The sequence below is a fragment of the Orcinus orca genome, chromosome 6 (genome assembly GCF_937001465.1).
Source record: "Orcinus orca chromosome 6, mOrcOrc1.1, whole genome shotgun sequence".
NCBI lineage: Eukaryota > Metazoa > Chordata > Mammalia > Artiodactyla > Delphinidae > Orcinus > Orcinus orca.
The window spans coordinates 64,245,695-64,261,117 of record NC_064564.1 but is presented as its reverse complement, the minus strand read 5'-3'; the positions used below and the strand labels follow the sequence as shown (position 1 = coordinate 64,261,117).

At 41.9% G+C, this 15,423-nt stretch overlaps 1 protein-coding gene across 2 annotated transcripts in view; it reads right to left on the bottom strand.

Moving 5' to 3' along the window:
• The window catches only part of GLDC (glycine decarboxylase), a 99,185-nt gene that overhangs the window by 21,845 nt on the left and 61,917 nt on the right, over positions 1 to 15,423 (bottom strand). For both annotated transcript variants that reach the window (XM_004279121.3, XM_033404417.2), the window contains exons 16-18: positions 14,725 to 14,800; positions 8,706 to 8,831; positions 7,130 to 7,279 (exon numbers count right to left, since the gene is read on the bottom strand). In XM_004279121.3, coding sequence (XP_004279169.1) covers positions 7,130 to 7,279; positions 8,706 to 8,831; positions 14,725 to 14,800 — 352 coding nt within the window. The remainder of the gene's footprint in view (positions 1 to 7,129; positions 7,280 to 8,705; positions 8,832 to 14,724; positions 14,801 to 15,423) is intronic.

Here is a 15,423-nt window from a genome sequence, read left to right as displayed (position 1 = left end):
AATGGAGACATGATGCCCCAAAACCTATGGGATGCAGCAAAAGCAGTTCTAAGAGGGAAGTTTATAGCAATACAATCCTACCTTAAGAAACAGAAAACATCTCAAATAAACAACCTAAACTTGCACCTAAAGCAATTAGATAAAGAAGAACAAGAAAACCCCAAAGTTAGCAGAAGGAAAGAAATCATAAAAATCAGATAAGAAATTAATGAAAAAGAAATGAAGGAAATGATAGCAAAGATCAATAAAACTAAAAGCTGATTCTTTGAGAAGATAAACAAAATTGATAAACCATTAGCCAGTCTCATCAAGAAAAAAAAGGAGAAGACTCAAATCAATAGAATTAGAAATGAAAAAGGAGAAGTAACTACTGACACTGCAGAAATACAAAAGATCATGAGAGATTACTACAAGCAACTCTATGCCAATAAAATGGACAACCTGGAAGCAATGGACAAATTCTTAGAAATGCACAACTGCCAAGACTGAATCAGGAAGAAATAGAAATTATGAACAGACCAATCACAAGCACTGAAACTGAAACTGTGATTAAAAATCTTGCAACAAACAAGAGCCCAGGAACAGATGGCTTCACAGGCGAATTCTATCAAACATTTAGAGAAGAGCTAACACCTATCCTTCTCAAACTCTTCCAAAATACAGCAGACGGAAAACACTCCCAAACTCATTCTACAAGGCCACCATCACCTTGATACCAAAACCAGACAAGGATGTCACAAAAAAAGAAAACTACAGGCCAATATCACTGATGAACATAGATGCAAACATCCTCAACAAAATACTAGCAAACAGAATCCAACAGCACATGAAAAGGATCATACACCATGATCAAGTGGGGTTTATTCCAGGAATGCAAGGATTCTTCAATATACACAAATCAATCAATATGATAAACCATATTAACAAATTGAAGGAGAAAAACCATATGATTATCTCAGTAAATGCAGAGAAAGCTTTCGACAAAATTCAACACCCATTTATGATAAAAACCCTGCAGAAAGTACGCATAGAGGGAACTATCCTCAACATAATAAAGGCCATATATGACAAACCCACAGCCAACATCGTCCTCAATGGTGAAAAATTGAACGCATTTCCACTAAGATCAGGAACAAGACAAGGTTGCCCACTCTCACCACTCTTATTCAACATAGTTTTGGAAGTTTTAGCCACAGCAATCAGAGAAGAAAAGGAAATAAAAGGAATCCAAATTGGAAAAGAAGAAGTAAAGCTGTCACTGTTTACAGATGACATGATACTATGCATAGAGAATCCTAAAGATGCTACCAGAAAACTACTAGAGCTAATCAATGAATTTGGTAAAGTAGCAGGATACAAAATTAATGCACAGAAATCTATGGCATTCCTATACACTAATGATGAAAAATCTGAAAGTGAAATCAAGAAAACACTCCCATTTACCATTGCAACAAAAAGAATAAAATATCTAGGAATAAACCTACCTAAGGAAACAAAAGACCTGTATGCAGAAAATTATAAGACACTGATGAAAAAAATTAAAGATGATACAAATAGATGGAGAGATATACCATGTTCTTGGGTTGGAATAATCAACACTCTGAAAATGACTATACTACCCAAAGCAATCTAGATTCAATGCAATCGCTATCAAACTACCACTGGCATTTTTCACAGAACTAGAACAAAAATTTCACAATTTGTATGGAAACACAAAAGACCCCGAAGAGCCAAAGCAATCTTGAGAATGAAAAACGGAGCTGGAGGAATCAGGCTTCCTGACTTCAGACTATATGACAAAGCTACAGTAATCAAGACAGTATGGTACTGGCACAAAAACAGAAAGATAGATCAATGGAACAGGATAGAAAGCCCAGAGATACACCCACGCACATAAGGTCACCTTATCTTTGATAAAGGAGGCAGGAATGTACAGTGGAGAAAGGACAGCCTCTTCAATAAGTGGTGCTCAGAAAACTGGACAGGTACATGTAAAAGTATGAGATTAGATCACTCCCTAACACCATACACAAAAATAAGCTCAAAATGGATTAAAGACCTAAATGTAAGGCCAGAAACTATCAAACTCTTAGAGGAAAACATAGGCAGAACACTCTATGATATAAATCACAGCAAGATCCTTTTCGACCCACCTCCTACAGAAATGGAAATAAAAACAAAAATAAACAAATGGGACCTAATGAAACTTCAAAGCTTTTGCACAGCAAAGGAAACCATAAACAAGACCAAAAGACAACCCTCAGAACGGGAGAAAATATTTGCAAATGAAGCAACTGACAAAGGATTAATTTCCAAAATTTATAAGCAGCTCATGCAGCTCAATAACAAAAAAACAAACAACCCAATCCAAAAATGGGCAGAAGACCTAAATAGACATTTCTCCAAAGAAGATATACAGACTGCCAACAAACACATGAAAGAATGCCCAACATCATTAATCATTAGAGAAATGCAAATCAAAACTGCGATGAAATATCATTTCACACCAGTCAGAATGGCCATCATCAAAAAATCTAGAAACAATAAATGCTGGAGAGGGTGTGGAGAAAAGGGAACACTCTTGCACTGCTGGTGGGAATGTGAATTAGTACAGCCACTATGGAGAACAGTATGGAGTTTCCTTAAAAAACTACAAGTAGAACTCCCATATAACCCAGCAATCCCACTACTGGGCATATACCCTGAGAAAACCATAATTCAAAAAGAGTCACGTACCAAAATGTTCATTGCAGCTCTATGTACAATAGCCCGGAGATGGAAATAACCTAAGTGTCCATCATTGGATGAATGGATAAAGAAGATGTGGCACATATATACAATGGAATATTACTAAGCCATAAAAAGAAACGAAATTGAGCTATTTGTAATGAGGTGGATGGACCTAGAGTCTGTCATACAGAGTGAAGTAAGTCAGAAAGAGAAAGATAGATAGTGTATGCTAACACATATATATGGAATTTAAGAAAAAAAAATGTCATAAGAACCTAGGGGTAAGACAGGAATAAAGACACAGACTTACTAGAGAATGGACTTGAGGATATGGGGAGGGGGAAAGGTAAGCTGGGACAAAGCGAGAGAGAGGCATGGACATATATACACTACCAAATGTAAGGTAGATAGCTAGTGGGAAGCAACCGCATAGCACAGGGAGATTAGCTCGGTGCTTTGTGACCGCCTGGAGGGGTGGGATAGGGAGGGTGGGAGGGAGGGAGACTCAAGAGGGAAGAGATATGGGAACATATGTTAAAAAAAAAAAATTTATTGAATTTGTTACAATGAAAACAAAAAAAAGAAATAAAAGGAATCCAAATCGGAAAAGAAAAACTGTCACTCTTTGCAGATGACATGACACTATACATAGAGAATCCTAAAGATGCTATCAGAAAACTACTAGAGCTAATCAATGAATTTGGTAAAGTAGCAGGATACAAAATTAATGCAGAGAAATCTCTTGCATTCCTATACACTAATGATGAAAATTCTGAAAGAGAAATTAAGGAAACACTCCCATTTACCATTGCAACGAAAACAATAAAATGCCTAGGAATAAACCTACCTAAGGAGACAAAAGACCTGTATGCAGAAAATTATAAGACACTGATGAAAAAAATTAAAGACATAGAAAGAGATGGAGAGATATACCATGTTCTTGATTGGAAGAATCAACATTGTGAAAATGACTATACTACCCAAAGCAATCTACAGATTCAATGTAATCCCTATCAAACTACCACTGGCATTTTCCACAGAACTAGAACAAAAAATTTCACAATTTGTATGGAAACACAAAAGACCCCGAAGAGCCAAAGCAATCTTGAGAAGGAAAAACGGGGCTGGAGGAATCAGGCTCCCTGACTTCAGACTATATTATAAAGCTACAGTCATCAAGACAGTATAGTACTGGCACAAAACCAGAAATATAGATCAATGGAACAGGATAGAAAGCCCAGAGATAAACCCACACACATATGATCACCTTATCTTTGATAAAGGAGGCAAGAATATACAATGGAGGAAAGACAGTCTCTTCAATAAGTGGTGCTGGGAAAACTGGATAGCTACATGTAAAAGAATGATATTAGAACACTCCCTAACACTGTATACAAAAATAAACTCAAAATGGATTAAAGACCTAAATTTAAGGCCAGACACTATAAAACTCTTAGGGGAAAACATAGGCAGAACACTCTATGACATCAATCACAGCAACATCCTTTTTGACCCACCTCCTAGTGAAATGGAAATAAACACAAAAATAAACAAATGGGACCCAATAAAACTTAAAAGCTTTTGCACAGCAAAGGAAATCATAAACAAGACAAAAAGACAGCCCTCAGAATGGGAGAAAATATTTGTAAACAAAGCAACGGACAAAGGATTAATCTCCAAAGTATACAAGCAGCTCATGCAGCTCAATGTCAAAAAAAACAAACAATCCATTCCAAAAATGGGCAGAAGACCTAAACAGACATTTCTCCAAAGAAGATATACAGATTGCCAACAAACACATGAAAGGATGCTCAACATCACTAACTATTAGAGAAATGCAAATCAAAACTACAATGAGGTATCACCTCACACCAGTCAGAATGGCCATCATCAAAAAATCTACAAACAATAAATGCTGGAGAGGGTGTAGAGAAAAGGGAACCCTCTTGCACTGTTGGTGGGAATGTAAATTGATACAGCCACTATGGAGAACAGTATGGAGGTTCCTTAAAAAACTACAAATAGAACCACCATATGACCCAGCAATCCCACTACTGGGCATATACCCTGAGAAAACCATAATTCAAAAAGAGGCATGGGGCTTCCCTGGTGGCGCAGTGGTTGAGAGTCCGCCTGCCGATGCAGGGGACACGGGTTCGTGCCCCGGTCCAGGAGGATCCCACATGCCGTGGAGCGGCTGGGCCCGTGAGCCATGGCCACTGGGCCTGCGCGTCTGGAGCCTGTGCTCCGCAACGGGAGAGGCCATAGCAGTAAGAGGCCCGCGTACCACAAAAAAAAAAAAAAAAAAAGAGACATGTACCACAACGTTCATTGCAGCACTATTTACAATAGCCAGGACATGGAAACAACCTAAGTGTCCGTCAACAGATGAATGAATAAAGAAGATGTGGCACATATATACAACGGAATATTACTCAGCCATAAAAAGAAACGAAATTCAACTATTGGTAGTGAGGTGCATGGACCTAGAGTCTGTCATACAGTGTGAAGAAAGTCAGAAAGAGAAAAACAAATACCGTGTGCTAACACATTTATATGGAATCTTAAAAAAAAAACAAACAAAAACATGGTTCTGATGAACCTAGGGGCAGGACAGGAATAAAGACGCAGACGTAGAGAATGAACTTGAGGACACGGGGAAGGGGAAGGGTAAGCTGGGACAAAGTGAGAGAGTAGTATTGACATATATACACTTCCACATGTAAAACAGATAGCTAGTGGGAAGCAGCTGCATAGCACAGGGAGGTCAGCTCTGTGCTCTGTGACCACCTAGACGGGTGGTATAGGGAGGGGGGAGGGAGACACTAGAGGTGGGGGGGGATATGGGGATAGATGTATATATATAGCTGATTCACTTTGTTATACAGCAGAAACTAACACAACATTGTAAAGCAATTATACTCCAATAAAGATGTTAAAAAAAAAAAATACTGCAACCAAAACCTGGCATCCCACAGGCGGCGTGGCTTGTGGTTTCTATGGAAACAGCAACTGACTTTTTAGCCTAATTTAGATTTTAAAATACAGATTTGAATATACAGTCAATTCCTAAGTATTCACCCCAAGAGGGAGAAGAGGAAGTACCCCTAGCGCAAGAAAGGATAGTACCTCCCTGCTATTGAAACAGGCAATTTCTAGCACCCCTGCTTTGGGTATCATGCACTTTACCAAAGGGCCCCTTAGGGCACGTGGCTATAAAGGGCTGGAAGGCTGTTGGAGAGAATACTGAGCCGAGGGAGAGAAAGGGAGGCTGACAGCTTTCCTGGACCATCCTGGTACCGGCCACAACATTCAATGGGTGTTCCTGCCACTTTGGCATTTGGACTAATTGTGAATGTGGTCAAAGATAAAGAATCCATTTATGCTATTGAAGCAATAGAATCCCTGGACTACTCAAAAGAAATCAGACAGGAGCAAAGAAAAGCAGAGAGTCTGAAATGGTTAAAAAAAACTTTTTTTTTTAAAGAAAGGGACTTCCCTGGTGGCGCAGTGGTTAAGAATCCACCTGCCAATGCAGGGGATACGGGTGCCAGCCCTTGTCTGGGAAGATTCCACATGCCACAGAGCAACTAAGCCTGTGCACTACAACTACTAAGCCTGCGCTCTAGAGCCCGCAAGCCACAACTACTGAAGCCCGTGCGCCTAGAGCCCGTACTCCGCAACAAAGAGAAGCCACTGCAATGAGACGCCCATGCACAGCAACAAAGAGTAGCCCCCGCTCGCCGCAACTAGAGAAAGCCAGTGCGCAGCAACGAAGACCCAATGCAGCCCAAAATAAATAAATAAATTTATTTTTTAAAAGAAAGGAGAGGAGGAAGCTGAGAAGACTCTTAAAAAGATGACAAGTCCCTGTCCTCCAGTCTCCCTAACGCATTTCCTCAAAGGTACGCATCACACAGACCACCACCACACCCCCGCAGCCCTGCCAAGAAGTCAGGATCAGCCCTTCGGGGACAGAGCTATTCAGCTGTTTCACACTGATGAAGCTGAAGCTAGTCCAAGGCCATGGGAGACCAACAGCCACCAGTGGCCAAAACTTGGGTCTAAATTCCCTCAGGAAGGGAGTCAGGTGACCTCATTGCCTTTAGTACCCCCAGAGGGATAACACCCTGTGACAAGCTAAGGACATTCAGCTCACTCCCTGCTTCCCTTCAACCTTTTTACCTCCTCCTCAGCATCGCCCGTGACCTCCTTAGGGTCTGTAATCTCAGTGAAATTGTGGTACATACTTTGTTTGATTTGGCAATATAGAAAAAGTCAGTCTCTGTTCTGAATTCAGTGTCATGTTTTAAGACAACTGGCAAGAAATCAAAGAAAATGAATTTTTTTTTTTTTTGTACTTAACCATTTTCTCAGGGAGCCCTCTCACACTGCCCACCTGAGCATTCATATTTGCTCCGTCCAGGTAGACCTGTCCTCCGTGTTGATGGATCAGGTCACACACATCTCCGATGTTCTCTTCAAACACTCCATTGGTGGATGGGTACGTAATCATGATTGCTGCCAGGTTCTCCTTGTGTTTATCTACCTGAAAGATTAAAAAAGGGCAGAGGGAGACAATGAGAGGGAATGTTTCTTTCTTAGCCAATCCCTCGCTTTTTATTTTAAAGGATTAAGAAAGACGAAGACTTGTTCTTTTCATTTCTGGAACTGTCTCAATGTAGGATGACGCTAATAGAAGATCCACAGCCATTACCCCCTTTGTAAATCATTCCAAAGAAATAACAAGATCCCTTCAGGACAGGTCTCCATTGTCAAAACCAAAAAACTGTTCAGAAGATTTTTGGGTATTTTGGGCTCAACTCTCTAAAGTGGTTTTCCTTTGGTTCAAATCATCTCAATAATTATTTCAGATCTTTTCGGTTCCAGACAAGTTGATTCTCACAGGTAATCTCTCTCTGCTCATCTTGCCATATCCACCCTTATCCCCTTTCCCTCCCATTCTACTGAAATTAGAATTCCCACTAGGAGTGTTCTGCTCTGATTAAAAAAAAAACTCCACCGTTTTTCCTTTTGACAGAAGGCAAGCATATATAAAAGGCATGTTCCTGTTTTTTTGACCAGCAAGTCAGTGAACAGGCTCATGTGGAAATGAAAAAAAAAAAATTTAAGGTCATATCCTATTTTGGAGAGCCTTAATAATTATAACTACTGACCCACAATATTTATCAGTAAAAACTTTATGGAGCTATGGAAGCAGGAGGGTGGGTACGAGAGGTGAGCAGCGTTGTGTGTTTTCATCTTCCCTTTGAGGTAGTTACATGAAGTTCTCAGTCTCCATACCTAATAACCCCGACAAAATCACATTGCTATTCAAGTGATTTCCTTCCCTCTTAAGATGCAGCCTCCAGTCCACCAGTGGAAAGCAGATACAGTTGCTAGGCAACCTCTTCCTGGAGGTTGGGAGGTTGGGAGTGGGGATTGGTGCTGGAAGAAGGAAGATGGAATATTGCCTGAAATTCAGCAGGTAACGGCTGGGCCCATCACAAGCATCTGCAAAATCTATATTTATGTTTTAATTCCCAACACAAAGATTGAGAATACCAGTGACTGCCAGTGTGACTGTTAATGGGGGAAGGAGGGGAAGGTTGGGCAGAAGGAGGCAGGTAGATCCTGCAAGGAGTATCCTTACTACCACCATGAATAATTCAGTTTCTTACACATGCACACATTAGATGAGGGGATTTCAGCGTAAAGGACTTTCTCCCTGTTAGAGAAGGAAGAGGTAAAATAGACTGTGGTCAGCTTTACTCTGGACCAGAAATGTGACTCTTGCTTTTATTTTTCTTATAGAGTCGGCTAGGTTGTCTGATTTTATGCCATTCCCCCTAGACTCATTCAGAGGAGGAACTGCAGTCTTTTAATTAGAATGCAAAAGAAGATAAACCATCCCTGATCCCCACATCTTCTTTCCAACCCAGACCTCCCCCATCTGTTAAGTGGAAGATGAGTACCATAGCCTTGAGGTGAGCTGCATCGATATTCCCGTATTTATCCACCTCCACAGGCTGAATCTTCATGCCTGCCATGTGTGCACTTGCAGGATTGGTTCCATGTGCGGATTTTGGAATGAGGCAAACCTTAGGAATGGAATGAAAGGAAGGAAGGAGAGAAAAATCACCAGGCTATTCATAATGACAGAAAAGTCCTACAAAATACTTGGAGCATAAATTCAGTAGGTGCCACATGCTCTATTTAAATTGACCAGTAGTGCCTTAAAGTTTACTACTATTTCATTAGTACTGTACTGCAAAACAATGTCCAAGAGGAGTTTACACTGAATCCCCAAATACTGTTCCCTAAAGACTTTCAGAATATTAATACTCTCCTCCCTTATCCCAGCAACACCAAAAACAGGCCTAGACTTATTCTAACCTTGTCTCAGCTATAATATATAGAAAGCACCTTACAAGAACATGAGATTGGAAGTTAAACTCTAGGACTCAAATGCACACATCACAGCTCCAGTGCTCTGCTTGGCTCTACTGAGACCAGAAGAAGTAATAGTCGACATATTCCAAGGCCTCCCAGTGCCAACACACCAATGACTACTTCATTATTGGATGCTTACTCTGTGCAATGAATTGTTAGTTGCCATGAGAATCATAACTAAGCACAAATGCCGATCAGCCCCTGCCCTGTGCTCACACACTGCATTCACTGACAAGGCTGGCATCCATATAAATAAATGTCTAGAAGGACTTCCCTGGAGGTCCAGTGGCTAAGACTCCGCGCTTCCAATGCAGGGGACGCGGGTTCGATCCCTGGTTGGGGAACTAAGATCCCACATGCTGGGCGGTGCGGTCAGATTAAAATATAAAAATAAATAAATAAATAAAAGGACCCTTTAAACAGGGACTACATCACCTCAACCTAGTCTCCTCGGCCAGTGGAAACATTTCCTCCTCCCTTATCTGAGGAAGCCGTTCCTCTCTTTCCAAAGCATCTTGTCGTTGTCAGTATAATTGGGGAAATAAAAATTCTTTAAAAAAAATGTCTAGAGCCCACAGGTACCAAAGGAACTCAGAATAACGGGGTGCCACTTCAAGTTGAAGAGATCAAGAGAAAGTATTTCAAAAAAAAAAAAAAAAAGAGAAAGTATTTCAAGAGCTAGAACCTAAGCCAGAGCTTAAAGATGTGCTGAATTCTTATGGAAGGCGGATGGTAGGCACGCACAACGTTAAAATTCCCAGATTTAGGGCTTCCCTGGTGGTGCAGCGGTTGAGAGTCCGCCTGCCGATGCAGGGGACATGGGTTCGTGCCCCGGTCCGGGAGGATCCCACATGCTGCAGTGTGGCTGGGCCCATGAGCCATGGCCGCTGAGCCTGTGCGTCCGGAGCCTGTGCTCCACAATGGGAGAGGCCACAACAGTGAGAGGCCCGCGTACCGCAAAAAAAAAAAAAAAAAAAATTCCCAAATTTAAATCATTTTCATTTCCTGCCCCCAAATCATGTGAACACAGGTGCTCTGTATGATCTGATGGTGCCCCACTACAGGAAAGGGCCTCATGGAGTTTCCTCCAACAGAAAGCAACAAGAAGAAGCAATACTAACCCTGAAAACCATCCTGTTTTTCATTTTTTTTAATCCCAGAACCAATACTGACACCCCTTGAAGAGAAATGGATGGGCATCATAAAAATGGGCTTATGAAGGGGAAATTTAGCTTACAGCCGTTTCCTCAAAAACAGCAAAGCCATCTACTTAAGCAAAATGCATGTGATCCAAAGAGAACTACAAACAGAGGCAAACATGAAATTACTTTGTTGTTCTTCTGCAGACAGGGAGTTAGTGCCTCTTTTGAATGGTTACTGGTCTCATGCTGATTATGCTGTGTTGTCCTCAAATCCTTTTTCTTGTTTAACTGTTTCCCTTTTGTATTAAATTCTTTAATTTCTCAGGACCAAAGCTGGAGTTATTTTTCCTTTCTCACGAGATATTTTTATTCTACCAAAGGATCTTTGGATAAAAGGATACCTTCTGGGCAGAACACTGATCAAGGAAGGGAAAGGTGAATATTTAAAAGTGAATATAAAATATTTGTTAAAGGCCTCAATGAAGAATTCATACCAGAGAAGTTACGAGGCAACAAAAACATCCAAGCTAAAAATGTCACTCATCTTGCGATACACTGAATAGCATCCAAATGTGTCCACATTCTAATCCCAGAGTCTACGAATGTGACTTTATTTGGCAAAAGGGATTTTGCTGGTGTGATTAAATTAAGGATCTTGAGGTGAGAAATTGAGGATCTCGAGATGGGATCTTGAAATCTGGATTATAGGTTGGACCCTAAATGCATTCACAAGTGTTCTCATCATAAGGAACCAGGGGAAGCTTTGACTACAGAGGAGGTAGAAGATGTGATAACTGAACAAGGGGTTGGAGTGATGGCAGGAAGGGGCCATGAGTCAAGGAATGTAGGAGGCCTCCAGAAACTAGGAAAGGCAAAGAAACAGATTCTCTCCTGGATCCTCCAGAAGGAACGAGCCCTGCCAACACACTGACTTTAGCCAAGTGAAACCAATTTCAGACTTCTAGCCTCCATAACTATAAGAAAATAAACCTGTGTTGTTCTAAGCCACTAAATTTGTAGTAATTTGTCACAGTAGCCATGGAAAACTAATACACATCCTGATATAAGGATTAGCGGAAAGAAAAGGTCTCAGTGGTTTTGTCAGGAATTTCTTGCTGTTAGATGTTTCTGATTTTCTATGTGGATCCTCACTTTAAAAATTGTGGTGTTGCAAAGGACTTGGAAATAACAGGACCCAGATTTGATATTTTATCAACACTAACCCTCTTTGGTTAGTGTTTAGGTGGATGCTGTGTTTTTCTAACCCCCCAATGCACCTGGTACAGACCCAACATAGCTCATCCTCAAACTCTTGCTGGGGGCTTCCCTGGTGGTGCAGTGGTTAAGAATCCATCTGCCAATGCAGGGAACACGGGTTCAAGCCCTGCTCTGGTAAGATCCCACATGCCGCGGAGCAACTAAGCCCACGAGCTACAACTACTGAAGCCCGTGTACCACAACTACTGAAGCCTGCGCACCTAGAGCCTGTGCTCCGCAACAAGCCACCGCAATGAGAAGCCACTCACTGCAACGAAAAGTAGCCCCCACTCGCGACAACCAGAGAAAGCCAGCACACAGCAACGGAAGAACCAACGCAGCCAAAAAACAAATGAATAAATAAATAAAATAAATCTATTAAAAAAAAAAAGACTTGCTGAATGAGTGACAGATTAAGGAGGAGGGCTACTTTGCAAGGGAAATCAATTTCTTACCACAGGTAAAATCGAAAAACAAAAGGCCACTCCTTTGCCTCAGGCAGCTGAGAAAAGAAAAACACATACAGGTTTGGGGGGTGTTTTTTGGCGGTGGGTTTTTTTTGTTTTTTGGGGAGTTCTTTGGTCAGCGTTTTCCCTTTGTATAGGAAATTCAGCCTCTGATCCACAAACCTGAGTTAGTATTTGACAGGCAAATTGAGTTAATAATCATAAAGTGTTTAGGACAGTGCCTGGCACAGGGTAATTTCTAGATAAGTGTTTGTTAAATAATTTGTATTCTCTCAAGTTAAACTGGTAAATCAAGAACTTGGCCATTGCATTTTAGGAACCTCTGAAATTTAACCTAAGAGTAAATGTGAAAATAACTTCCAAAACAGCTTGAAATAAGAGAATCATCAGGAACCTGGGAGGTTCTGTAGCACATGACTTCCCTACATTCTTTTTTTTTTTTTTTTTTTAAAGGATATATTTTACTAGATTCCATTAGAGTCTGTTGTATGGAAACAGCTGTCTTAGACATCTCTGATGCTGAAAAGTCCTCCCTGATTATTTGAATAATAAGTCATTTTCTTTTTCTCTAACTAAAAAAGTCAGGTTTACTTAAAATCTTTAATCTAGAAAGGATGCCAACATTTCCAAACTTAAGAGTTCTGTATTACTACAAGCTCAGTGACTGGGTAGCCTTCCCTGCCTCCCCTCACCCACCCCCCAAAATGCAGCATCCCACTCCTCTCTGTCCTTCAGTGGAATAACCTCTCCCAACATTTCAGTGATGGTAGTGTGAACAGTGGTGCCAGAAGAAAAGTCACACACAAGGGGACTGAGAGAGAAGGGAGGACTGGAAAAAACAAAGAAGGAAAAGGAGCTAAAAAGAATCCATGAGTCACAGAAGAACTCTGCCCAGGCCCAATCAAAACGTCTCTCATCCTTTTTCCTTGACCTTTCTGGTTTGGTCCCCAACTCCTAGACATTCACAGATAGCTCCGGGTGTCAGACTAAAGAGCAGGGAACCCAGGAGGGATGGGAAGTATCACAGAGTGGACAGACCCGAGGTTTAGCTGGCCTTTTCTCGCTAGCTGCTCACTGGCCTTCCACAAGCACCACAGTGTAGATCTCGGCGGCCTCTCCATAAAGCAGGAGCGACATGAAGATGGTTACACAGGATGAATGGCTCCCTCCCCAGGAGTCCCAGACACCTCATGGTTAAAGAACATAACAATGGGAAGTTCCAGGGCCTACTGAGTACATGGAAGCCACGGAGGAAAAATAGAGAAAGCAACTTTAAATGTCAGTCATCTGGCATCCTCTCACTGGAGTCCCAGTGTTTCCTTTCTGACTCTATGACAGTGCTGAGATTCTGAGGTCCAAAGAACAATTGTAATTCCAAACTAACCCTTCCTTAGAAAGTTAAAGAATTCAATACCCAAGCGAAAAAAAAAAAAGTTGAAATATCAGGGACTGTATCTGTCTGATTTATCGCTTGATCTCTCTCTGGACTGGCACACACAGTACCTTGCATATGGCCAGTCTTCAATAACTTATTCAAGTAATAAATGTCCTGTTTTCTGAAAGGTCTTTGAAAATCAATTCTATTCCCCAACCAGGACGAAGGCCTGGGAAAACACACCTGTGTAATCAGGATGGATAAGCAAGGGAAGGTGGGAGAAAATTTTTTTTCTCCCCTTTTGTGAAAGGAAAGTGAAATAGTATTTAAATTCTTCACTGCAAAATCCAGGCAACTGGCCATAAACAATCTTCCAGCTTTAATAAAACCAGGAATGGACTAAGATTGGACTACCACCCACTGCACCCCACTTATGTGGGCAGCCAGACCACCCCAGCACCTTTTCCTCTAACTCTCCTGGGCTGGGCAGACGCTTCGACCTGCTCCTGGCTCCTACCCACTGCTCCCTCTAACACCACCTCCACAGCTCATGCAGTTCAAGTTTAGCGTGGCCATCACCAAAATGAAGGTCCCAGGAACACACACCTCCTTCAGCCACAATCTGAAGCCTGTGTTGTTAGGTCATCTGCTAAAGGCACTGCCTTTGGGGATTAGTGGAGGCCTGGTGAGCCCATTAGCACCTGCTGGCCACACAAGGGCCCCCCCGAAAGCAGTTTGGACCCTAGAGACTAGACTCACCCAAAGCAAACAAAGAAGCAGAACCGTGAACTCTGCTCCATGTCCCATGTTTTCTTTTGTTGCTTAGAGCTGAGAATCACTTAATAGGGAATTTATTTATTCAATAAATATTTTCTGAGCATACATATGACAAGAACTGTGCTCAGGCACAGTAGGAGTTACAGAAGAATGAAAGCTCAGTCTCTGCCCTCTGTCCAGGGCTGAGCCAAGGAGGGAGGCTTGGAATGGCAACATTCCTGCCCCTTCCTCCCTTTGCTCCCTGCGGGGAGCAGGTCCACAGCCAACTGGCTGACTTTTACAGACTGGCTTTGAGAGAAAGCCTTTTATCTCCAAATGTTTTCCCTCAAAATGGTCCAGTGAAACGTCTTGGAGGCAAGGATCGTAATAGCCAGTTCATAGACATTTGTTTCTTGATTTTATGTTTCCCCAGCTTCTTCCAAGAAGACTTGGAGGGAGTGTCCCACAGAATGAAAGGGACCCTAAAGCTGAACCTGCTGCCCTCCCCCCACCCCCCGACGGTGAGCAAACGGTCCACACTCACTGTTCTGTGTCTCTCTCCTTTCCCGTCTAAGTAGGCTCGGATAGTGGCCAGCCCAGCGTATTCCCCCTGGGCTCCGCTGCAAAGACAGGAAGAAAAGGGTCAGAGCTTTATGCCTCTCTGCTTTCATTTACTCATTCAATATTCATCAGGCACAGGCTGTGTGTTCACCAACATGTGACACTAAAAGCTCACCTAGGACCCCTGCATGGGCCTAAAGTCTTGAACAACCAGAACAGTACCTGGTCTGTGCACTAAAGCTTACCCATGCACCTAAAAAAATTATTTTTATTATGGAAAATTCAAAAATTATAGAAAAGTAGAGAGAAGAATATAAGGAACCATCACATTATACCTATCACTCAGATTTAAAAATGATCAGATTATGGTCAATCTTGTTTCCACCTATATCCCTCAGTCTGAACTAGATTATTTTGAAGCAGAATTCAAGCATCATATCATTTCATCAATTCAATCTTCAATATGTATCTTTCAAAGATAAGAATTATTTTTGGGCTTCCCTGGTGGCGCAGTGGTTGAGAGTCCGCCTGCCGATGCAGGGGACACAGGTTCGTGCCCCGGTCCGGGAAGATCCCACATGCCACGGAGCGGCTGGGCCCGTGAGCCATGGCCACTGAGCCTGCACGTCCGGAGCCTGTGCTCCGCAACGGGAGAGGCCACAACAGTGAGAGGCCCGCGTAC